The sequence below is a fragment of the Engystomops pustulosus genome, chromosome 6, assembly GCF_040894005.1.
Source record: "Engystomops pustulosus chromosome 6, aEngPut4.maternal, whole genome shotgun sequence".
In the NCBI taxonomy this organism is placed as follows: Eukaryota; Metazoa; Chordata; class Amphibia; order Anura; family Leptodactylidae; genus Engystomops; species Engystomops pustulosus.
Window position 1 is genome coordinate 125822507 of NC_092416.1, and position 12901 is coordinate 125835407.

Here is a 12901-nt window from a genome sequence, read left to right on the forward strand (position 1 = left end):
CAGCTCTCTCCCTAGCGGCATCCAGACAGAGAATGATCCGAGCAGCGCGGGCAGCGGCTAGTCTATCCCAGGGTCACCTGATCTGGCCAGCCAACCACCTCATGCTGGGTGGAGTGCAGAGTCTCCTGGCTTGTGATTGGCTCTGTTTCTGGCCGCCAAAAAGCAAAACGGCGGGAGCTGCCATTTTCTCGAGCGGGCGAAATACTCGTCCGAGCAACGAGCAGTTACGAGTACGCTAATGCTCGATCGAGCATCAAGCTCGGACGAGTATGTTCGCTCATCTCTAGTCAATAACCAAAAATAAAACATTTGGCCGTTTGTGTTGTCTATCTGTATATACAAACAGTTTGTCCGATTATTCTATAACCAAAAAAAAAATTAGAATACAATTGGACAAACAGTTTGTATATACAGATAAACATTTGGCCGATTGTGTTGTCTGTCTATGGCTATTAACTAAAAATGTGAATATTTTTCTGTGCAGTTTTGGTGTGCACTTTATCCTTTTATGGTCACATAAGAAAGTAAAATCACATGATTCAAGTTCCATTGTTTTTATTGATAGTAAACAAAAAAAAAACAAAACGAAAAACAAACAAAACATATACTGGACTTTTAACAGCAGCACATCATTCTAAAGAATTAGAACCACAAAGTAATGTGTAAAGTTACTACAAATGTTCAGGTTGGGACCAGTGAATCATCAAGGGGCTCAAGAACTTCCACAATCAGGGCCCGGGGACCAGCCACTATATGCTTGTAGATCGATCGGTAGTGTAAATAGAGACAGTCTAGACCATTTATCGACTTGACAAACTGGCGGATCTGCAAAATAAGTTAAATAGATATAACATTGATATTCATAATGTTAGGATATAACAATGACAACTCATTGTTTTTGTACCTTCACCCCAGCAATAGAAGCTGGTCCGCCCGGATCCACAGCCTGAACATAACATGGGCCTTTACCTCGGACCACGAATCCCCACCCCACATCATCACCCATGATCTGTAAGAAAATGGCTTTGGTTTAGTGGCTTAAATACAAATCCTAGAAGACAAGTGAAAATTATAGGTCATTTATAGGTTAATTTGAATACCAACATAGTATAAAAAGGTCAATCCATTACATTATGCCACAAGATATGTTCGGTGAAACACTAATACAGGTAAGCCACCTTAACACAGATTTGTCAGAAGACAGAAACAGATGCCTTGAGTATGCATCAATTCAAGCTATACTATACAACATTTTTTTGGGGGTGGAACTGAAAGAAAACTGAAGTAAGTCTTCCATCACAATCCATCATAAGCCAGAGACACTTACTCACAGATCCAGGTACCGTGACTGGTAATCTAATATTTTTTATCCATGGCTTCCTTCCTGTCAAAATTATGCTAATAATAATGTGGAGGGGCTCTAGTGGACGATTCCAGAGGCCCCCACTGATGTCATTTCACAGGCTGTTACAATGAGCAGAGCAGGTCTCCCCTCCACATGCACTTTCTGCAGTTGCTAAAAACACAGGGAGAGGAGAGACACGTTTGGCTTGTTGTAACAGCATGTGACACTGGGGGGTGCTCTTGGGCACCAGAGGCCCTCAGGCTCATTAGCATATTTTAGAAGTAGGAAGCCATGGATAACAAATAAGACCACCACAGTCAGTGCCTGGATTAATGAGTAAGTGTACTTTGTTCCTCAATCTACTGTCAAAATGGAGCATGGGTAAACAAAGAAAAAAAAAACCCCCACACAATTTAAAGTAATGGGCAGATGAAATCCAATATTGCAATTCTGCTCTATTTGGGTAAATATGACAGATGGAATAGAAGATATAAAAGGCAGATAGCCGTCGGTGGAGAGAAACTCTTAATCTAGGCCAGGGGTCAGGAACCTTTTTGGCTGAGAGAGCCATAAGCGCCATATATTTTAAAATATAATTCTGCGAGAGCCGTACAATATGCTTAAAGGGACACTGACAGAACAATGGCTCCAGCAGTCATTAGTACAGCAAGGAGTGTTCCTCCCCCCCCCCCCCCCCCCGTACTAAGCTTCCACTGGACCAAAACAATTGTAATTCCCTGTAAAATAAAAAATAGATAATTTACATTCGAGCTTGTCCCTATACAGACGCCAACCGCTGCAGAACATCCCCATACAGACGCCAACCAATGCAGAACATCCCCATACAGACGCCAACCAATGCAGAACATCCCTATACAGACGCCAACCGCTGCAGAACATCCCTATACAGACGCCAACCGCTACAGAACATCCCTATACAGACGCCAACCAATGCAGAACATCCCAATACAGATGCCAACCAATGCAGAACATCCCCATACAGACGCCAACCGCTGCAGAACATCCTTATACAGACGCCAACTGCTGCAGAGCATCCCTATACAGATGCCAACCAATGCAGAACATCCCTATACAGACGCCAACCGCTGCAGAGCATCCCTATACAGATGCCAACCAATGCAGAACATCCTTATACAGACGCCAACCGCTGCAGAACATCCCTATACAGACGCCAACCAATGCAGAACATCCCTATACAGACGCCAACCAATGCAGAACATCCCAATACAGATGCCAACCAATGCAGAACATCCCCATACAGACGCCAACCGCTGCAGAACATCCTTATACAGATGCCAACCAATGCAGAACATCCCAATACAGATGCCAACCAATGCAGAACATCCCTATACAGACGCCAACCAATGCAGAACATCCTTATACAGATGCCAACCAATGCAGAACATCCTTATACAGATGCCAACCAATGCAGAACATCCCTATACAGACGCCAACCGCTGCAGAACATCCCTATACAGATGCCAACCAATGCAGAACATCCCTATACAGACGCCAACCGCTGCAGAACATCCTTATACAGATGCCAACCAATGCAGAACATCCCTATACAGACGCCAACCAATGCAGAACATCCCTATACAGACGCCAACCAATGCAGAACATCCCTATACAGACGCCAACCAATGCAGAACATCCCCATACAGACGCCAACCAATGCAGAACATCCCTATACAGACGCCAACATGTGTCTAAGCTGCTGCATAACCTCAGATTAATGTAGAAATGCAGTGGTGGGGGAAGATATGTGAGGATGATGCAGAGGGGTCTCAGGAGAGCTTCATAGCTGCACACAGGACACTAAGGGGTTAAGGCAGAGTGTGAGGAGACACTGGGGGGAGGGAGCACTTATCTCTGGCTGATCCCGGCTGCTGACTCCTTCTCCTTGGACTCCTTCTCCTTCATGTCTCCGGAGTATGCAGCTCTCTGGTCTCCTCTGTCTGAATCTCCCGCGCTGCTACATCCAGCCCCGGGATTGGCTGCTGCAGGCAGACAGTCTCCTCCCCTCCCTCTCTCACACATGGAGGAGACTGCTGCAGGGGAGGGAGGCGCCGCCCCAGAATTAACCCCGCGGACCCTGCGCTGCTCTGCAGAATACATCCAGGGGCATAACTACAGCCGGGGGCACAACAGCCTGGTCTTGGCAGGCATATTAGCAGTTGCTGCGGCTGTAGTTAAGCCCCTGGATAGGAGCCCCGGCTGCGAGCCAGATGCGGCCATCAAAAGAGCCATATCTGGCTCGCGAGCCATAGGTTCCCGACCCCTGATTTAGGCTGTCTGCAAATGAATGTACCCAATCCATAGAAACTGACCCATGTGCTGGTTACATCCCACAGACAAAGCATATTGCAGTAGAAAGGAATCCTTGAATCGTAGTGATATATGGGACAATGCAAGGTTTAGGTAATGTGAAGAAACAGTTTCCAGCTGGACATCAGGAGTCGGTTTGTAGATAAAATGTTGCAAATTTTATTTTGTTTCCATTAAAAAAGGCAAAAATTACAAATGACACAGCACATGGAGAAAAAAAAATAGCATTCAAGCTTACGCGTTTTGGTAGTTATACCTTATTCATAGCTCCTGCACATCTTACTGCAGTTTTGCCATTTAACCCTGCCCCTTCAGTCCCATGAATCACTGGGCAGTTTTTTTTAACTCTTTCTGTACCTATGAAACCATACTAAATATCAGAAGGATCAAGATTAAAAATCTATAAAATACTAACAGCATATGCATTTATACTACAAAAGCTTTCATTATTATTGAATTTTTGGCAAAAATGAATTAAATCTTGTTTTTTTTTTTATTTAACCCTAGGGGAACTCTAATGAGAAAATCCAAAATGTGTCTGTCATTTGTAACTTTTGCCTTTTTTAATGGAAACAAAATTTGCAACATTTTATCTACAAACCGACTCCTGATGTCCAGCTGGAAACAGTTTCTTCACATTATCTATGCATGCACCTGTGACCGAGGTTGTCCGTGCTGGAGTGTCCAGAGTCAAAAACCGTGTTGACTGCTTGAACAGAGCTGGTGAGCTGATTATACAAGATTTTTTTCTTGCTATTTGTTTGAATGCAAGGTTTACAGCTGTGTACTGCTCCTTCTGATCTAATGCAGATGCCCCAGAAGAAGAAAAAAAAAAAAAAAGCAATAAGTTAATACACAAGCTTGACGACGTATGCATGTCCCCCATAGACAGGCAATGGCCACACAGAGCAATACGTTGCCACACATGTGCAGCACCTTACCGCTCTGTACACAGGAGAAAGTAGGACATGTCCCACCTTTCCCCGTGGTATGGGCCGTGCGCCGAGGATCGCTAGGACGTGATCGCAACTGACGTATGCCCGCCCGGCCATAGCTGTGCGGTCATACCTCAGTGTACATGTACATGTGCTGTTGAACAGTTGGATAAAAACTTAGTTTTTAAAAACTTCTTGCCTTAGGCCGGCGCCACACGTGGCGCTTTGTCTGCGCTTGCAAACGCAAACAAAGTCGCGAAACACAGGCGGCTCGTTCCCAATCGCAGGCGTTTCCATAGAAACGCCGATGCGATCGGGCCGAGGCCCGCCCCGGTGGGCGCGACTTTGTTTGCAAGCGCAGACAAAGCGCCACGTGTGGCGCCGGCCTTAGAAGGGGGTTGGATTTTATCCTTTAGCCACAGCAAAAACAAAGTTCAATCTAGTTACCAGATTAGAAGTATAACATTTGAGCCTAGCTGTTTGGTCCAAGATAAAAATCTATGACCCTACTGAATCAGTTTAAAAGGGAATTAAAGGGAGGCTTAACAAGATTTGAAAGACATTTCCAAAAACAACCACACACCAAACCACTTAGTTGGCATTAATGTACAAAGCACAACATTTAGACTTTACTCACATGAAGAATCTTCATCATGAATGGTGCCCCTGGTGCCGTCAGTTCTTCCACTGTAACTGGTCTTTTTAGAACTAGGATGAAAGAACATTGAGTAAATGTTGGAATATTGAATCTAATCTAGATTATTGCCCCATCTCCCAGAGATCAGTAAAAGGGATATCCCTTGCCGAACGATATACACATTAAATGAGCAGCTGCCAAAAGTACCTGATGGGGGACTCATTGGTTCTTTCTTTAATGGTTGGTAGCTCCCAGTGCCTCCTTGACTACTCCTTTTTGGGACTGGCGAAGGAGGGGAAGGACTAGGTTCATCAGCTTCAATGAGGAAAAGGAAACAAGTTTACTGAAGTATTTTGTAAACCTATTTTATATAATATGCAAAACAAGCTGTTCATATAATAAGTGTGCATGTGTCACACACACACACACACACACACACACACACACACACCTTGCCTGTTGAGTGTGCGAGATGGAAAGTTGAGCTTAGTCTTCCTTAATCTGGCGCCCTCTGCACTGCTCTGGAAGTGTGCACAGTTTCTTTTTGGCGCACTGTTCAGGCTTCAGAATTGTGGCGCACCGCCAGACTAAGCGCTAGCACACCCTTTTTGGTGCACATTTTTTCAGCCTTGTCGAACACAGTGCAGCCGTGACAACTGGCACAGACACCTTAAATTTCTTACAGTTAAAATTCAGAAAACTAGCGCAAACGCTTTAATAAATGTGGGCCATATAACACAAATAATATTCTCTCTCCATCTCATTTGTGTGTGTTATATGGCCCACGTTTATTAAAGCATTTGCTTTAATATATATATTGAGACAAGTACCATATAGCACCTTCAGAAAACCAATTTTCAAAGTAAATGTGTAAGTGGTTAATAATTGCCTCTTCAGCTGTATATACACAGGTCGCAACTCACATTTATATAGATCTTTGCTGCCACCTGTTGGCCAAACCTTTTGTTTTGGCCAATTCCTTTAAATGCTGCAGACAAAGTCCTGTTGTAGTTGTTGACGATTTATAAGTGGAAAAAGTTACTTGACCCAGCTGGATGCCGGAACACATTCTTCATCAGGGTTCTCCAACCACCATGTACCACTTTATACTAGTGTCCTCCTTTGTGACCCAGCTATTACCGCTACTTCCACTAGCTATGGGCTGCAGATCACTGAACATGCAGTGTAAGTAAAACACCCCACTCCCTGAACTCTTACCACATGCAAAGCTGTTATTAGGAAGCTCTGCACTTAGTTTTCGCAGGCAGAATGGGCTGTCTGGAGAATCTTGTTGGCGCTCTTTATAGGGTGAGATATCACCAAGGACTTCAACTAGTTTTCTTTTGCGCCGGAAATTTATGGCAAACCGGTAAAGCAGATCAGAGTCTGAGAAATGATGGCACCCTCTCACTGTGGGGAGAAGAGAGGCACAATAGATCAGCAATTATCTGGAGGGCTTTATGCACAAGATACAGTATGTGCAGTATGGCAGGGGCACCAAGGGATTTTCATCTTAACATGCTTCGCCATGTAGTATGCACATGAGAAATAACAGTCAGACGGATAACATAGCTCAAAAACACTGCATACCAAGCCAAAGAAGTGCAACACTCAAAATGTCCAAGATGGTCACCAGCTTTTACATCAGCCTAAGGCTACATTCACACTGTCGTATGGGGGACGTATATAAGTATATGCAAGTACAGTCTTTCAATATTAGGTCTAATTTTGCCAAGAAACATGGTAGTAGAAGCTATAGAGCCAAGACAGGGGTGTCTGAAGACACTTTACCCCTCCAGACCGTAAGAGATTAAGCTCTTCCAAAAAGTTAATTTTTAGCCCATTTGCACAGTAGTATGCATGGGGTTAACTAGGTAAAAAGGTGAGAATTAAGGGTGCTAGTAGTACAATGTGGTAAAAGCTGGTGACAAAAGAAAGTTTCCAAATTCCCACATGATTGAGGGCACAAAAATACCAGAAGGACACAAGTCCGTACCAGGCTGAATAATGCCACATTCCACCATCGATCTGCACAGCAGTTCACCATCTTTTCTGGTAGGAATTTCATGGTTTTTTAACATCCAATCCAATAGCTGAGAGCCTTGAATGGTTCTTCTATAACGCTCTGTGCCCTGTTCCCAAACTTTTAGGATGCAGTCTTCCTCAGCTACAATCCTTGTGGAATAGCAGAAGGGAACAAAAACCATGTCACAGGCAGAGTATTAGTCTATGGAACCAGTATTATAGTAACATTACCAGTGATCATGGATCTAATCTCATCAAGATAGAGAAGTCTGTGCATTCAGTTACTAACAAAATCATAACTTTAATCTGCTGTAAATGGCACCTTTTTAAAAGTGACTCGCTACAAGTTAATGCCAAACTTACAAAAAGGTTACCATCATTACTTGGGATTAAAGAAATTCCACAAAATATGCCAAATAGAAGGTAGGATCTGAAACTAGTGGTCTGCTGGCCCCCAACCACACTCCCAACTCTACGGAACATCAATTTATATAGTCTCAGCCATTCTTGTTTAAGAAAGGCAGAATGTAAAACACATTGTAGCAGATTCATAATGAATGAATTCTACCTTAGCCCTTTTACATCAGTGGGTTGAGCTGCAATACAACACCCAGTATGGTACCTCTGTGGAATGGTATGGGCAGACAGGTTCTACTTAAAATCTGTAATCTCAGCTGTCACTCGCACAGAACTGGATTACAATATAGGCAGTTTTGGATGGCAGTCCTGGGCCCAAAGGCCATCCACCAAGATTAATGCTTCCTTGTAGAGATTAGACCTACAACCCTTATATGTGCCAGCTCTCAACATTTGGTCCTTGATTTCCATACATCCCAGGGTCCATGTCAGCCTTAATTTACCCCTGCACTCACTTCTCATAAATCCGCTGACTTCGTACAACAACCCTCATCTGCTTACTGGGGGATAAGGTGCCATCATCATTGCGAAAACGGTAAAAGAGTTTTTCATCTTTGAAGTCTGGATGTTCATCACACACTGTAGAAAGAAGAAATAGTCTAAATGTATAGTGTATGCTCGGGGGTGCAAAGCCCTAGCACTGATGACAATGGTAGTCTTGTACATAGCATTAACAGCCATATGCATGTCCATATGGGGAAGTGATACAGTATATTCTTGCACATAGAGGCAGTTTAATAATCCCATTAATGTACATGGGCAGGATTATGGTCGTTTACCATGATGGAAGACCTTGGATTCCAAAAGCTTCTGCATAATTTTGATTGCATTTTCTCTATCTGTAGCTTCCTTGTGCTCGATTAACCAATCAACAACATCCTTGGCCACAAAGCAGTTTGGGTAGGTGAGCGTCTGCTGACATCTGTCTCTTATCAGCTTAGAATTGTGTAGTCGTAACCTGTTGGAAAGTGAGGCAGTGATCCAATATTAGGACAGATGAGAATTTAATTTTAACATCTGGTTTCTCACAAGTGTCCAGTCAGACAATCCATTTACTGTAACGCTTCCCAGATCACAGCACCAGCTCTATGTATATCATAGCGATTAACGAAACATTAAGCTACAGTACTGATTTCATAGCTTTATGAGAGATTGGTAGGGCAGCGTTCCAGCAGGATGTATTGAATTTGGTTTTGCCTCATACTGGAAGTGTACCTGGATACCACAAGTATTGTTATGACTCCCCACCCTCCATTTGGATTAGCAATCCTACAGGGAAAGTCAATGACCCCTACACACCTCAAAGCTGGTTGATTTCTGGATGTCTAGGACCATGCTGCATTTACACATTGGGGTAGATTTATCTTACATCAGCACTCCTATGTATGTAAACAGATCTCAAGCGAGAGGGAGTTTGCCCTTAGGAATCCACCCATACACTGCATGCCCTACCGCAACTACCCCTGTAATTACACCCCTGGCCAAACTTCTTTCCAATTAAGTTGAACGCCACAATGTCAATGCAGTCTCTAAACACAAGAGCCTGGGTCTGTCTCGCAGTAAGGCCGAATTCACACGACCGTGTTGTTGACATATGTATTCGTCCTATCTCCCCTACAGGATAGGGACTAACGTGCTGATCGGTGGGGGTCTCAGTGATGAGATCCCCCACAGATCATAAAAACTAGGGGTCCTATGGAGTCTCATGTACCTTCGTCTGACCCCTGCTTGCACCCTGAGGGTCCATTCACACGTTCAGTTTTTCAGATGCAGTTTTTGAAGCCAAAAGCAGGTGTGGATCATAATGGTAGAGGACTTATTAAGAAGTACTCCTCTATGTTCACTCCACTACTGGTTTGGGCATCAAAAGCTGCATCTGCAAAACTAAACCCGTGGACCCACACTCAGGGCGCGTTCACACGTTGCTTTTTGGTTGCGTTTTCATTGCGTTTGAAACACATTACAACAGCTGATGAGAGGCGATTTGTCCAATTACATTACCGTTTACGCTTGTTAACGTAATGTTAATGCATGCGTTAACAAAACGTGTGCATTAACATCACGTTTACGATGCGTTTTGTAAATGGAAATGTTAACAGTGATGTAATTAGGCAAATCACCTCTCCTCAGCTCTGGAAATGCGTTTCAAATGCAATGAAAACGCAGCTCAAAACGCAACGTGTGAACACGCCCTCAGAGTAATGGAGCAGACAGCCACTCATAACCATTCTGCTCCATTCAACTCTATAGAGCCAACAGAGATTACCAAGCACAGCGCTCCATAGAAATGAATGGAGCAGAACAGTCATGCGTGGCTGACTGCGCCACTCGTCTCAGATTTAGACCACATGCTTGCCCAGACTGCATCCAGCATGCATTGGTTTGAAACGCAATCCTGGAGGAATGGGTTAACATTGTTTTTTGTAAATGCAAACGTTAAAGCAATGTAATTAGGCGAGTCTCTTCTCCACAGCCTTTGTATTGAGTGCATGTACTGTATGTGAATGCACCCATTGTCTGGAGATTTGTCCATATCCCAATTTGAGGGTGTTGTGTTGTATCTGGCATTCTGAATCTGTAGGTTTTTTTTTGTTTTTTTACAACTAGGTAGTAGCATTTTTCAACAAAAAAAAAAAAAAAAAAAAAACTTACTTTTTCAGAATTCCTAAAATAAACCAGGTACAACACAAGTAACCTCCATCACGACAATCCATATTGAGCAGATGTCTTAGTAAAAAAAAAAAAAAAAAAAGGAGGTGCAAAAAGTGAAAAGATTGGGATACATCCACCCCTCCTCACCTCAGCTGTTCCCCAGTGAGTCTGATCTCAGTCAGCCTCTGGAAGTCTTCAGCACTCTCCTGTAAGCTGCTGCTCAGAAGTTCTACCCTGTCTTCCTCACCAACATCATCTGCTGGGGTTTCATCAGTTTTGGCAGGTTCAGGGGTTTCATCAGTTTTGGCAGGTTCAGGGGTTTCCCCTTGATTAAGCATCATAGCATACAATACTATAAACCATTCCTATTACACACAAGCTTGAGAAGTATCTGCCTCCTCCACCTAGGATCTTCAATTTAATATAGATTGTAGCCGCCTTCCCCCACCCAATTTACCAATGATATCAACCAGCCACCCTATCCATATCACACATGTGACCGAAGCTGACCAGTGGGCAAAAGAGGGCGGATTCACTTGCGTTTTGGATCCGCTTAAAAACACAATGAAGACAGCACCTTGGCCTGATGCACTCCAAGGATTTGAACCGTGATCAGATGCTGAGGTTACATTGCGTTTTAGCAGATGCAGTGGAGACACAATGTAACCTCAGTATGTGATCAAAGCTGAAGCCTTTGGAATGTATCAAAAATGTGGCCTGAGGACGGATTCCCTTGAGACGCATTTGTCACGTTTTTTAACCGCATCCAAAACGCAAGGGTTTGGTTGAAACACATTCTTTTAGACCAAACCCCCTCACACTTGTGTTTTGTTTGTGTTTACATTGCATAAACGCATTACAATAGCTAAGGCAGCTGTCACACGTACTCGTTTTGATTTTTTTTTTTTTTGTAAGGCTGCGTTCACATGTTCGGTTTTTCAGATGCGGATTTTAAAGCCAAAAACAGGTGTGGATGATAATGGGTGAGAACATATCATTGAGAGAAGCTGCTCCTCTTCTATTTTTCACTTCTCTCCTGGTTTGGACATCAAAAACTGCATATGAAACACTGAACGTGTGAAGGCAGCCTGAAAGCGCGTCCATGTGTTCCGCTGGCGTCATTTTCATAATGTGACGCTAGCGCACAGGAAACGGGGCGATCGCGTATGAGCTTCCAGAGAAACGCATGCGATCAGGAAACGCATACGCGATCGGCCCGATCCCAGCCCCCTGTGCGCTTGTGGCGCATTATGAACGTGACGCTAGCGGAAAGTGTGAACGCCCCCTGAGTGTAGATTCACATGCTCAGTTTTTGAAGCCAAAAGCCAGTTTTTGAAGCCAAAAGTAAGTGTAGATAATAATGGGTGAGAACATATCACTGAGATAAGCTGCTGCAAATTCATCAGCTACCAACACCGATGTTGGCTCCACTCCTGAGGGCAGAGCTAATGTTAGTCTGAGGGCACGTTCACACAATGCATTGCATCACGTTTTTGCAGGATTTTTGACATGGGGGGGGGGGGGGGGGGCAGGCTGTAAATACTGACGGGGCAAGCTGTGTATATGGGGGGGGAGAGGCTGTGTATACTGGGGGGAGGCTGTGTCTACTAAATAGGGGGGGCAGGCTGCGTGTACTGAGTGGGGGGGGGGAGAGCCTGTGTCTACTGGGGGGACAGGCTGTGTGTACAGAGTAGGGGGGGGCTGTGTATACTGGGGTAGGCAGGCTGTGTGGTACTGGGGTTGACATACTGTCTATGGGGGATCTGTATATAGGGGCTGGATTTTAAGTAAACTGGATGTCTTTATATGGAGTACTGTATATAATTTAATTTAGAAGTATGTGTATGGGGCTGTTATAAATAAATTAGGGAATCTGTACATAAATCGGGTGTGTATATAAATTAGCAGGGTGTTCTAGTTCAGGGGGTCTGGTATTTATAACAAATTGTGGGAGCTGTAGATACTATAGATAATTTGGGAGAATATAAAGGATGCTTTATGTGGGAAATATTGGAGCACATTTACTAAGGGTCTGCGACCACATTTCCGTTGGGTTTCCCAACTATTTCCATTTTGCGCTGCATTTAACAGGGGGTTTTGGCGCATGCAATCGGATTTTGGCGCAATTGCACGACTTTCATGTCACACAAATACGGAGGCGTGACCGTCGGACAACCCGACTGATTCGGACTTGTTGAATTGCGGCAGACTTCATCCTCGTCGGACAACGCACTCCGAGCATCGTGCAGGAACCGGGATCCTCATGTTGTGAGGATAAGATATCTTAGGAACATACTCCATTATATTGTAAGTGACTGCGTTTTTTTATGGACGCAGTGTGGAGTTATGTTACATGGAGCTGAAGAAATTTGACTGTGAATTTAGCATAGATAAACCATGGCATGGTAATAAATTAGTCCTCTTTGTGATGGAGCAGATCATCACTTGTACTAGAGGTCACTAATGTCTGTGTCTAATGACGGATTACTAGTGTGTGAGGTAGCATTGGCGAGGGGGGGGGCAGCATTTTCAATTTCACCT

At 44.0% G+C, this 12901-nt stretch overlaps 1 protein-coding gene across 2 annotated transcripts; it reads right to left on the minus strand.

Annotated features, from left to right (window-relative positions):
- Nucleotides 1-538: 538 nt before the first annotated feature.
- On the minus strand, nt 539-10798 carry LOC140064231 (DEP domain-containing mTOR-interacting protein-like). Of its 2 annotated transcripts, XM_072110909.1 has the most exons (9): nt 10508-10796; nt 8488-8666; nt 8164-8287; nt 7263-7441; nt 6485-6676; nt 5474-5581; nt 5267-5337; nt 905-1009; nt 539-825 (listed from the first exon to the last, which is right to left on the minus strand). In XM_072110909.1, exons 1-9 carry the CDS (start codon nt 10699-10701, stop codon nt 682-684), a joined length of 1296 nt encoding a protein of 431 aa, XP_071967010.1. In that variant the 5' UTR covers nt 10702-10796; the 3' UTR covers nt 539-681. The 2 variants fall into 2 exon arrangements, with proteins under 2 accessions (XP_071967010.1, XP_071967011.1); XM_072110910.1 differs by lacking the exon at nt 905-1009 and having other exon boundaries at nt 10508-10798.
- Between the last annotated feature and the right edge of the window lie 2103 nt (nt 10799-12901).